The 12737-nt window shown below is 42.5% G+C and overlaps 1 protein-coding gene across 1 annotated transcript in view; it reads left to right on the forward strand.

Moving 5' to 3' along the window:
• Nucleotides 1–842: 842 nt before the first annotated feature.
• The window catches only part of ADAMTS20 (ADAM metallopeptidase with thrombospondin type 1 motif 20), an 86452-nt gene continuing 74557 nt past the window's right edge, over nucleotides 843–12737 (forward strand). The window contains exons 1-2 of the mRNA XM_063155191.1: nucleotides 843–933; nucleotides 1242–1588. Of these exons, the coding sequence (XP_063011261.1) occupies nucleotides 843–933; nucleotides 1242–1588 (438 nt within the window). The remainder of the gene's footprint in view (nucleotides 934–1241; nucleotides 1589–12737) is intronic.

Raw genomic sequence — 12737 nt, forward strand, 5'->3', positions numbered from 1 at the left:
CATGCGAGGGATGCTGGGCTCCCTGAATGCTGGGACAAGCAGCTTTATGAAGACTTCGCCCGGACAGAACAACCGAAGCAGGGGACCTGGAGCCAGAACAATTCCTGTCCGTGGACACCGTGGTGTCAGGCTCCGCCTGGACACCCCCTTCCTTGAAGGCAGCCAGGGGAAGCGGCTTCTCCCGGAGCTGAGCGCAGGGGCAGGTGATCGGCGGGGGCTGCGGTTGATACTGAATCTGTGGGACACACACCGCTGGATCTCCCGGCACGGCCTCTGCCGCTCCCGGTGGGAATGCGGCGTTGCCAGGCTCCTCACAACCCCATATTTTGGCTAGAGGGACACCATTCGCTTGCGGTAACGCCGCCTGCAGCCGGGGCGGGGGGCAGCGGGACGGGGCCGAGACCCCGGGGCCGCCCCTGCCCAGGCCGCGGAGGGGGAGCTGCCCTCCGCCCCTGGGCGGCCCGTGTCCCGGGGGCGGGCCGGGCCCGAGTCCGCCTGAGGTGCGGGATGGCCCCGCCTGAGGGCAGCGGGCATCTCCGCGCCGCCCCGCCGGCCGCGGGGGCAGCGGCACGGGAGGCGGAGGCAGGGACGGGAGGGGAAGGGCCGCCCTCGCCCACCCCGCCGGCGGAGAGCGAGCTGGGGGAGCGGAGGCGAGGGGCGGGAGGAGAGGGAGCGCGGGCGCGGGGCGGCTTCCCGCGGGCGTGTGCGGGGCCGCGGAGGCGGCGGGACGCGAGGAGGGGCGCGGGGCGCATGGAGGAGCCGGGGCCGGCCCGGGCGGCCGGCGGGCGCTGAGGCGGCGGCGGCCCGGGGGCGCTGCGGGCACGGCCGCCGCGGAGCGAGCCATGCGGGGGGCGAGGCGGCTGGCGGCTCTGCTGTGCCCCCTCTCCCTGCTCGTCACCGCGTCGTGGGGAGTCCGCTTCCACCCCGGGCAAGGTAAGCGAGCGGCAGCAAAGGCGGCGAGCGGCCCGGGGGTCGTGGCCCTGCGGCGGGCGCCGTGCCCTCCGGGGCAGCCGCCGCTCCCCGGCGGGCGGGAGGAGGCTGCGCCGGCTCCCGGCGGCGGCGGGTGGCGGGGCCGGGCGGCCGCGGGTCTCGCCGGGCGCGCTGGCGGCAGCCCCCCGCCCCCGGCTGTCACCGGACCCGGGGCTGGCGCCACGAGTGCCGTGCCAGCAGCCGTGCGGGTGCCGGCGGGGCGTTGCTGCTGTGCTGCGGTGTCAGGCTGAGCCTCCTGCCTTTTGTCACAGAGACCTTGGTGAAGCAGCTCTCCTCTTATGAAATTATAACACCTGTCCGAGTGAATGAGTTTGGAGAAGTTTTCCCGCGCACGCATCACTTCAGAAGGAGGAAAAGGAGCTTGGAGGCACCGCTGGAGCCCGCTGCTTTCCGGACGCATTACCAGCTCAGAGCGTACGGGCAGGTCTTCCAGCTGAACCTGAGTGCTGATGCAGGATTCCTCGCTGCTCAGTACACGGTGGTGCACGTCGGGGCCCCGCAGAAACAGCCGTCCTCTGATTTGCGGCACTGTTTCTACCGCGGGCATGTCAATGCCCAGGAAACGCACATGGCTGTCTTCAGCATCTGTGGTGGTTTGGTAAGCATGTTGGTCACTGCTTCCTGTCTCCATTCATATTCTCCTCCCTGAAAGAAATGTAGTGGGATGCCTTTGCTGGAGAGCTAAGCTAGAAATTCTTGGGCATCATTCCAAGTAGTTGGTAATGAAATGTCTTGGCATCAGCAGTGTGCACTCATGATGATACTTCTCTGGTGGGATATACAAATGCCGCTTTCAAAGGATCTCTTGCTGGCCAGTAATGTAGTTGGTTGATGTAACTCCTGACACCAAGAGCGTTGTAACCGAGGGAAAAAGCATGCCCTAGAAACACAGTAAGCTATTGTCTTGATAAAATGATGCTGTCAGTTGCATCAGTTATGTGTTTGTAGCTTAACAGATATTGTGGTTGTGGGTGAGGAGTAATGGTAGTTGAGATGGTGAGAGAAGAGCTGGTGTTGATCAGTTTCTTCCTCAGCTTTCAACAATGCTGTAAAGGTATGTTGTATACTAATAAGTGTGCAGCAGTGCTCTCTAAACACATTTCTGCTAAAAGGGAATAGGAAATTTCCTAACTTCAGGGGAAGTGTGTCTGTGAAAGCCTTCTTAAGAATTGTATTGAGTAGACAAATCAAAACTGCAATGATATACATCTTGTACTTATCCCTTGATAGCATTTATTATGTCTTCCAAAGTGATAAGGAGAAATAGCATCACACAACTGTCTTTGAAAACAATTGTAGTGTTGCTATATTTTATAGTTTTGTGTCTAGAAACACGAAGACTGATACCTTGTGCTTTGCCACATCACTTCTTATTGACAGGCCAAGGACAAGTTGTGTGACAGGCACACTGTAGAAATACAGCATTGTAAATATTGCTGTGAATTGAAGTTGGCTTTGTTCCATTTTTTTGCAGTCACTTAGGAAACTAAAGGTGCAAGACTCTTATTTTTGGGACCTCAAGAAAATCCAACTTCATACACTAGGCTCTTTCTAGTAGCCTACACAAAATAGAATGCAATTGGTTGGATGTATTTAGGACTGTGTGATGTGTATTAATAGAGGGTGATAGACAGGATAGAAGAGAGAACCAGAAATAACTGCTATTTGAAAGAAACACCTCTTTCTTGTGCTTCTTGGATATTTGGATATATTCCATCTTGTCTTTGGGTTGAGGTGTGTGGACTTTGGTTAGTGCTTGGAAATTAGTGATGAAGCAAGCATTTGAAAACAGTAATTCTGTATTCATCCTAAGTTTTATCTATATATCTTGCTTTACAAATAACTGTCATTGGTTCTTGACTATATTATCTAAAGTTCAATTCAAAACTATACCAGATATCTTAATATGTTTACTAAGAGAGAGAGTAGTATGTTTACAAGGAGAGGGAAAGATGAGGTATCACAAATATGCTTGGTTTTGGTTTATTTCTTCCATGTTTCATGTTTTAATAGATGCTCAAATGTCATGTCATTGAGAATAGTGGCATACTTTATGAGAAGTTCTAAGAATTTGCACTTTCAACAATCTTTGTTGCCTGTTTGAATTCTATTCCTGTAAACTGTTGCTTTGCATTACTTGAAGGAACCACGTACATTAAAAGTAACTTTTCATCAAAACCTGTACTTACTGCTGCTAAAAGTTGTCTCAAATACCTTATTTATCAGTTCTCAAATTCTTAATCACAGGATCATCTTCTTGCCTGCAACAGGCCGAATGTCTCACTTCTTATTTCTCTCCCCCCTCTTCCTTACTGATACATTGCAGTATCATCATGTATGTGTATGGTCAGAAATCCCTGAGTGCCTTTAACTTAGGCCTTTCCCTCTTCTAGATGAGCTGTGTGAACTTGTCACTGCAGCTTCCAGCTGTGCTTCATGTCCTCAGTCATTGCCTGGCTCACAGAGTGCCTGGTCTGACCACCAGCAAACACCTCTCTGTCTTGCTGCTCTCAGGGCTTTCTCTCACCTCTCATTTCACTTTCTGCCCAGGCAGATACAGCCTTGGAAGGAATGTAGCATAGCCAGGGTTGTGTCTGCTCACCCCTCAGTGGTGATGGTTTTCAGAAGAGGAAGCAGAGCCTCCATGGATGCTGTTGCACTTCTGTGGGATGTGCCTATAGTTTTCCAGGGAGGGATTGTGTGGTGGGCACAGCCAGCTCATTGCCTGTAACTGCACAGAGTGTCTTCCAGCCTGACTCAGAACCTTCAAGCTAATGTTCTTCCTCATCCTCATGGACTCAAAGCAAATGTTTTCTGCCTTGTGCGACTGCCAAAGGAGAAAGCTTTTTTGGAGTTTAGAGAAGAATGAATGCGAAAAGAGGGAGCTACAGACCGTGTGGAATTATCCTGTGAGATCTTGTCCTCCCTGAATGCATTCCCTATTCCTAGATAGGACTATCCTCAAAAATTAGTTAAAAGATGTGTTCATCCCCAAAGCTTTTATAATTTCATGGGTTTGTGCATTCAACAAATGTACCTGAAAAAATACATTAGTCAGTTATTGCCCCTTAATGAACAGTGCCATGCTTCATGAGTGCATCCAAACATTTAAAGTCTGACTGCTACTGAGGTCAGATACTATTTATTGGGAGCAAGAGGGTAGAAACCAGGCTAGTGATTCAGTAGCCTTGCATTATATTTATTTTAGGTAAAGTCCTTTCTCTTTGTAGGATTGCTGAACTTGAGCTTAGTGTATGGAAGTTATGATACTGCTTTGAACTGTCTTCCAGCTTTGCATATATAAGAGAATTGCTTGTATTTGACCAATGCTGTAAAAGCTAGGCAGGAGAAAATGACTTGTACTCAGTTATAAAGGTACAGGGAGTGTAACAATGGAATTTTAAAAATTGCTCAGGATATGTGCCTGAGTCATGTGAAGTGAGACCAGGAACTTGTGTTCACTTTGTCCTGTAGGCATCTATCCCCAAGGTCTGAGTGCATTCATCACAGCTTCAGTTCTCCTCAAGTTCCTTCTTTCCTTCCTTTCTTTGCATTCTCAGGTTGAGTGTGTTGTCCCCTTCCACCCTGATTTGCCATTTCACCCTCCATTAAGCCTTTTCCTGTGTGTGCTAAGAGCACCTACAACGCAGAGTACCCATGGAGCATTGCTTAATGGCCCCTGACACCCTGTCTGCAGTTTTGTTGTGTTACATTTCAGAGCATGCCCTGGGTTCAGGGGTGCAAATGGCACAGGGAGGTTAGAAGGTCAGCAGGGAGTCTGTAGTAATTGCAAGGAGAGAGTGTATAATTAGGGAACTTTGGGATCCATCAAAGGCAGAAGGTCATTTGGAGTGATGGCCTGGGTGCCTAACTGAACATCTGAAATACAGGCATATTTCTTGCATCTTTAGAGTAATTTTTGAGATTTCATGCTTTATTTCACTTTATTTTCTGAAGTTCCATATTTTTTGCTTTTATTGCCTTAGTCAGTTAGCTTCCTACAAACAGGGAATGGGATCTGCTGAGGATGTCCTTGGATGCCTGTAGACTAAATATACCTTTCAAAGGTTAGGCAGACAGCAAAATCAAAGAGGTAAATCCTCTAATAGTTAAAAATAATTTCACTTTTGAGAACGTGTGACTTATAAGCTTAATGACAAATACAAGCTAATACCAGTGAATGAAGTGTCTTATAAATGATGATAGCTCCCTTATTTAAACTAGCATGCACATTCAATTCCTAGCAGGACCCATCTAAAGAAAGAAACTTTTTTTGGTTGGCTTTTTTTTTTTCATCATCCTGAATGAATGCTACAGAAACGGTTTGTTTAGTCTGTTGAGAAACCTGGTATTTTTTTATCAGGGGTTAAGAGGGTGTTGGCTGATGCTGAGAACAGTTAAAATTAGTTTTTGTGAGCTAGAAGAATGCTTAAGTGCCGAAGGTGTTTTATGTGACTACTGTGAGAGATGAAAAGGTAAGAAAAAAGGAAAAAATACATTCTTTTGGGTGTCTGGTCTCTTGTGTGTAGAGCAATTTCACATGCTCACTGGCTGGCAGTAGTTAGGAGTAGAAAAGTACACATGAATCTCTTCTTGTGTGGATTTGCCGGCAGTCCAGGAAGGCAGGGCCACTTTGTTCTAATGCAGCTTTGGAGTGTGAGAAGTGTCTTCCTCAGCAGCTCAAGGGAGCCCTTTGGCAATGCTCCCTTACTGCACATCAGACTTACTTTAGTCTGGAGAAGGGCAGGAGTATGAACCTAAGTGTGGATCCTCACAATCCTCAGCACAGGAGGTTGTGTTTATTTTTTATTAATCCAGGTCAGCGAATCACCTTTCTCAGAGGTTCTGAAAACAGCTCTGTCTGCTGCTATGGATTGGTAAAGTGGCTCCTTTTAGGGAAAAGGAAGCAGTCTTGGAATTTGTCTTAAAAAAACTGTGATTTTTAATTGGTTAAAAAATCCAACAGTCCAAATCCCAAAGAAAACTTGCTAGAAGCTACTGCTAGCATAGCCAGCATCCAGTTTCTTGTGCAGAGCTAGTGCTGGTGACAAACCCCAGATGTTTGCTCCCTGGTTTTGTGCTCCTTAGTACTAACAACCTCAGTGAGTGAAACTAAATTGTTTTTTCCAAGAAACTTTTAACACTTGTAACTAGAAAATATGCTTACCTTGAGATAATTTAATGCTTTAACTTCTAAGCTGTCACTTCAAAAAAGATACTTTCTAAATCTGGAAGGCAGGATTGTTTCAGTATTCGGGTTACATTTATAATGCTATGAATATCCATAAGGCACATGCTGGATTTCATAGTTTTTTTATATTAATATACTGATTCCATCATAAGCTAGGAAAACAATCCTATTAAAATGTCAGCTCAAGGCAATTGATTCTTGCTTGAGCAAACAAAGTCTTACTGCTACTGGCTGGGTGATCTGAAGACTTCCACGTGGTAGTTCTGGTTTCCTGTGTCACACATGTATAAAAGGTGAGACTCTGGCTCTGGATCTGCAAAACAGGAAGAGTTTCAGTGCTTCCATTATAACCCTGAGCATTTGCTCTGTTTCTGATCAGCACAAGGTGGTTTCAAGTAAAAGGTTTTCCTTTGCAAGTTTAAGATAAGAATATTCTTTCTCTTTGGCTTGTTACAAAATAGACAATTTCAGTCCTCTCTATAGCTGTTTTAAAAACCCTGAATCTTCTCCAGTATGTTTTCCTCAGGCTCTTTGCATCTTAACTTTTCCTGGAAATGCTTCCACAGACACTATACCTTCACACATAGGCCAGCACAGATCAGCAAATACAGCTGGTAATTGCAATTATAAACTGAGAAGATATGTGGAGTTGCAGATTGTGCAGCTGAAGGTCTGTCACAGAAAATGTTTTATCTAAAGCAGTAGGACCTGAGTATGTGTCTACTTGTTCACCAGCAAAATTCTGCAGGAATTGTCCTCTCAACAGAGAGGATGTGCCTATGCAACATTTTATGTCAAGGGTGCTGAGCCATCCCTGGGCTGCCTTCTGCCCATGCCCTGTGTCTAGTGGCCTTTCATTGGTGACTGCTTGGGCACATTCTTTGCCCATATGTTGCCAAATAAATTGTTTTGATGGCTGCAGCTTGTTCTCAACTGCTGCTTTTATTGTTTGGATCTATATGACCCAGGTGAATTTGCTGGTATGCTCTGGGCAGCCAGAGGAACTTTGATTTACTTTTATCTGTTTATATATACATACACAAACACATGTTCATTAAACTTTGAGGAAATACACAGAAGTTTCTGTGTCAGGGAAGGGCAGAGTACACAACATATGGACCTTTGCTGTCACTAAACTAAATTACTGGTGTGCAAATAGATGGGGGGCAGGGGTTGTGTGTGTGTTTTCTTTTTTTGTCTGAACTTAATGCTTCCAGTCCCAGGTGGCAGTCAGCATTTAGCTGTCATGGATCTCAGGGAACTTTGTACTCTTGTGGAGTAGATATGCTTCCCATATGAGATAGTGTATCTGCAACGGTCTCAATTCTCATTCTGTTTCAGACATACCCTCATGTAGAAAATGGCAAGATTCAGATAGCAAAGCCAGACACTGAGAACAGTTAATATCTTCTGGGAATGCACATATTTACAGAAGTACTCAAGGTAGCTTACTGTGTGGCTGACTAGGGTGAAAACCTAACCATAGCTTGTGTGCTCTTGGGGGATAACTGCCTGTGATGGTGCTTATGAGGTCAGAAGGACTGTATGGAGCTATTCATCTCCCAGTGAGATAAAAAGGGGGTTCTGCATCTACTTAAAAACATCAAACTAGGAAGTTCTCTTTAAACAGAGATAAGTTGCAAGTGTAAATTTGCTTGACATTTTCTGAGACAGGAGAGATGATATGATGGAGTATCCTTCAAGATAAAGTGTATGGATCCTGTAGATCTGTGTTCTGTCAGAATACTTAGCTTGATGATAGTTGAGGTGTTAAAACTAAATCCCCTAAAACTCTAAAATAAAAGCCAACAACTTAGTCCCTCCCAAAGTAACCCCCAAACAAGCAAGAAAATCCCTGTGTGTATTTATACATTTTGTTTTGCCAATGTCAACAGGCATTGTATAACTGCTTTTCTGTAATATAATCTCCATGTATATATCTATTAAAAAAAGTTATGCATATTTTTAGTTGGCTTGTCTAGCTTGTTCACTGTGAATTGCATATAAATATAAAAATAAATAAATAAATGACCCTTCTCTCTTTCTTCCACTCCACTGAATCTTGTTTATTTCCATGAACCAATGCTCTTTCCTGGCGGCTTTGAGATTGTTTTTTTAACATTCTCTCAAGTTTTTTGCTGTTTAGCCCCTCTGTTTTGGCTACAAATTTTATTTAGAAACTCCTGTTTATCATATGTTCATTGGTAAGGCAAGGTCTAAACATACAAATAGGTAAAATCCCTTTAAGCACTTACCTGGAACTTAAGTTTCAATCTGGAATTAAGAAATTTTATCTAACCAAAGCTCAGGTGTCTTTGCAGACCAGGACACTTCCTGGTGAGTGCCCCATCAATTATTTTAGTGGTGTGATTATAGTCAGCTCATGCAATCTTAACATCACAGAAATTGTAAGATGCAGTTAGATACCTATAACAAACTTTTAGAATTTTATTCTCTAAGAACTTCAAACATAATGTTGCTTTCAATCACTTCTAAAATGTTTCCTACCAGAAAACATTTTTTGCTAGATATTTCTCCCCTGGTGAGGGAAAAATAAAAATTTATGATTTTATTACTATTTTCTTATTTCAATTATATTAGCTCTGATTTTAATGCATTAGCTTGAACTGCTATCTCTTTTTGTGTTTCTAGCTGAATTATCTTCCAGCACAAATACTTTTTCCAAATGTTGACAGTGTGCTATGATCTCTGTAATACTTTTTTCTTTAATTAAGCAATGTTTCTTAAGTCTTTCATCATAAAATATTGTAACAGCGAAGCAGTAGGAAAAAGGGGGAGGGATTCTTAGGTGATTGAAGAGCTTTGAATAATCAAAAGAGGAGGGATAGCAGAGGGGAAGAGAATAGTATAAAAGGAAGGGATTTTGTAAATTACTTTGACTGTTAAAGTGCTCTTGCTATAAACTACTTACAGGTTTTCAAGTGAGTTAAGAAGTCATACTTTAAGGGCATGAGAAGTACTTGAGCACAGGAGTGGAGCTTATCTGGGACAGAGTCTGTCAGTTTAGAGCTTTGATGAAACAATTCCAATTGTGATGTTGAACATACTGATTCCTCATTTCTGAAATCTGCTGTATATCCCTTATGTTTTCCATGTGTTCTGAAAACTTTGTAGACAAAGATGTAATTTGTATATGGGCATGGTACATTCTTTAACCATAATTTTGCAATATTTACTTCTATAACTCCTGCAATAGAGTTAATATTGGTTAAGACTATACAGTTTTAAGCCACTTTAAACCACTAAGTCATACCATATAGTGAGTAGCTGTGTTGATCTCCTGAACCTTGATTTAATCTAAAGTGTCTAGATAATTCATAATATTTTAAATCCAAAATATAAATTATCATTCTCATGTGGGCTTTCTCATAAATTTTCTCAAATCTATGCATATGCATAGTTCTGGGTAGCACTTCTTCTTTGGACAATTTATTTATGATGTGCAGGAGACTGTTTTCAATTTTGTAGTCTACTTCTACTGAAGGGATCTTTAAATGTACTTTTATCTCATTATCTGAAGAACAGAAATAGAATGATTGAGGCAGCTTTCATGTTAGATGATTTGAGAGGCATCTGTAGATGATAAATCCAGTTCATTTCTGATTTAATTTCCTGCAAATGCTTGTACTCCTGTTTCAGCAACCTACCTCTGTACATCTAAGGGACTTTATTTCATTTTACCAAAAGTATTCTTCATTTGGATCTCACAGCTCTTTTCCTTGTGTGTCCAAGATGCAGCAATAGCTCCATTTGTATCAGCAGTATCACTTTCCTGGCTGGAGGACTATAAACAGGCAGTGTAACTGGTGACTGAATTTTTGTAGATGCATGTGTTAGGAAAATGAGGAACAAACCATGTAGTTTCAAGGCAAACTTGGAGGATTGGAATCGGTGGCTACAAGTTCAATGTCTTCTTTGGCTTTGAATGACAAATATCAAATACCTTTCTTAAGCTAGAACACTGCTTGATCTCTTAATTTTTGCTCTTCCTCCCATACAACATAGTGTGTTCAATTGATGTGCAAAAATTTGTCATAGACTACAGATAGGAGGCCTTCATAACTATTCAGTGGTAGTAATTGCTTCTTTACCCATACATTGTTGAAGAGGAGAGAATTCATTGTAGAAAGAATGAAACCTTTTTGCATTATAGATTTTTGCTCACCTATTTTTTCCATATCTAAACAGGCCATTGATCCTGGGATACTCTGTGAGAATCAATGGGCCCAAGAGTGAGCAAAAGGAAGCTTGACAGCTGAATCCATTTTTCTAAAATGGTTGTCCCAAGTATCTGTAAAGGTGGACTCTCTAGTCTTAAGGACACAATTGAACTGTCTTGTGTTAATCTTTTGACGTGAAAAAAAAGCTAGGAATAATTTTTGAGGCCAGGAATCATACTGGAGGATTCTGTCCATTCAGCTGTCCGTCCTAACTTTTTGGCCTGTAAATTTGTGGTCTGTTATTGTGAAGTTTTGAAGTGAGGAGACTCAGTCAAAAACATATGTCTTATGTTTTGTTTGGGAGTTTTACTTTTTTTTTTTTTTTTAAGAATGAAATCATAGAAAAATAATATCGCCTTGTTGCTGCGGTTTATCTTTTCTGGTGGAAGTCTGATAGTTTGAAAGTTTAATTTAGAATGTAGTACGAACTCTTTCCTTGTAAATTCTGGGGTATTGTTCTTATAATCTGTGTGTTGTAGCTGAAACCATTCCTTGTCTGTTTGTTGTAAAAGATCTTGAAGAGACAAACCCAGATTATCTGCTCCACCTGTTTGAAAGAATAGGAGGGAAGTAAAATGTATGTGGAAAATAAAGCAGGAACAATAAAGTTCTTGCTTAAATCTGGAAGAACATACTTTAAATATCTATTATGTAGAAATACGGGTTTTGATATATCAGGAGAAAATAATTAATTAGCATGTGAGTGTTGACAAATAGTATAGGGTCAGATTTATCACATTTTTGTTAACTGGGACTTTATAATAGTATATGTAATAAAACATGAATCTTAATGGGAATTGATGCGTTGCCCCTGAGTGACAGGCTCTTGTCTGTCCCTGTCATTACAAACCTAAAAAGTTGTACCTTAAGACTAACTGACAAGCTGTGGCATGTCTGTTTTCCTGAAGCCCTTTCCAGGCCTTTCTTGGTACACTCAATCTGCTGTCCTCTACAAATTACATGCCCTGGAAACACTGCATGTGAGAAGGCTAAACTGAATGTATAAAGGATCCAGCATGAAGACTACTTGCAAAGAATTTAAATGAAACTGAGGGGGAAAAGTGCTTCTGTGAGTTAGATTTAAACAGTCTTGAAATGAAAATACTATTTAGATGTCTTTTTTCATTCTGCAACAAAGCTGGTGCAGAGGATTCATCCACGATGTGTTGACATTATCTCTAATAATGTTATATATCAGACAAGATTGCAGATAGGCTTCAGCCATGTGTCAGACTAACAGACTCTTACAGATTGACGGCTGATAACTGCTTAGAAGGATCCCAAGTTCAAGGGGAAATTATAATTCCAGTACAATACCCTGGACACTGAAATAGGCTGCAGCAGTTAGTAGGTTAGAAAACTTAGTGGGTTGTTTGAAAAAGCCCTATTCTTGATTCTGTTCTCATTTATCCTGCTCTGCCACTCTCTCTATAACCCTGAGTTTCAAGGCTGACATGAACATTTAATCTCTTAAACGGTATTATGTATGTTGTTGCTTCTGTCTTTTTGGTCAATCTTATGCTTTAGTGGCAAAACATCTATCAGGATGCAGTGTACCTACTCACTTGATGTGTTTAATTGGCTGAAGTCAGGAAGTTGCTAAAAAGTTTGAAAATAATTTGATGGAATTATTTCTTCCTCCTCGTAATCTCCTGAGGTGGAGTACTTAAAGTAGGAAATTATGAATTTGGTTAGAAGTGCAGTGAGAAAGAACAGTCAGCTTTAGGATTTCATAATTGAAAGGATTATGGGGCAGGGGGCTGGGGGAAAGGAGCTTAATTTTTGTGCTTTGTGTATGTGCCAGTGCTTTTGTTGGTAATCAAGTTACTGTGGCTCCCATTACATAGTTAACCATGTGTGTCTACGGTGGCCGGGGATGGGGAGTGTTTTGGGGGCATCAAGGATAAAAGATACTTTAATGGTGTCAACTTTGACTTCTGCTCCAGTTAAAAATCTTCAAAAATAATACCATATTAACACTGTTTCTAATCTATGGGGGAAATGCAATTTTGGAAGAAGAATACTATATAAATTATGTTAAGGGCAGAAGGCAACAAATCAGTCCAGTCAGCAGTCAATTGACGGCAGTCAAATTCTGAATTTCTTGATGGCCTCTGCTCTCCACAACACCTTTGCACAGTTCCCAACTGGTCCTGCTTGGTTATACCTGGTTTCTCTATATTTTTGTGATCTCCTTTGTTTCATAACTCTTATTGTAATTACCTTTAATACATTGTTAATATGTGAGGTAATCTGAGTTATTCTGGTGGGGCAAGTCCCTGAAAGCAAACTTCTCTTGCCTTACCTTCCAGGTT

The sequence above is a fragment of the Melospiza melodia genome, chromosome 4, assembly GCF_035770615.1.
Source record: "Melospiza melodia melodia isolate bMelMel2 chromosome 4, bMelMel2.pri, whole genome shotgun sequence".
NCBI lineage: Eukaryota > Metazoa > Chordata > Aves > Passeriformes > Passerellidae > Melospiza > Melospiza melodia.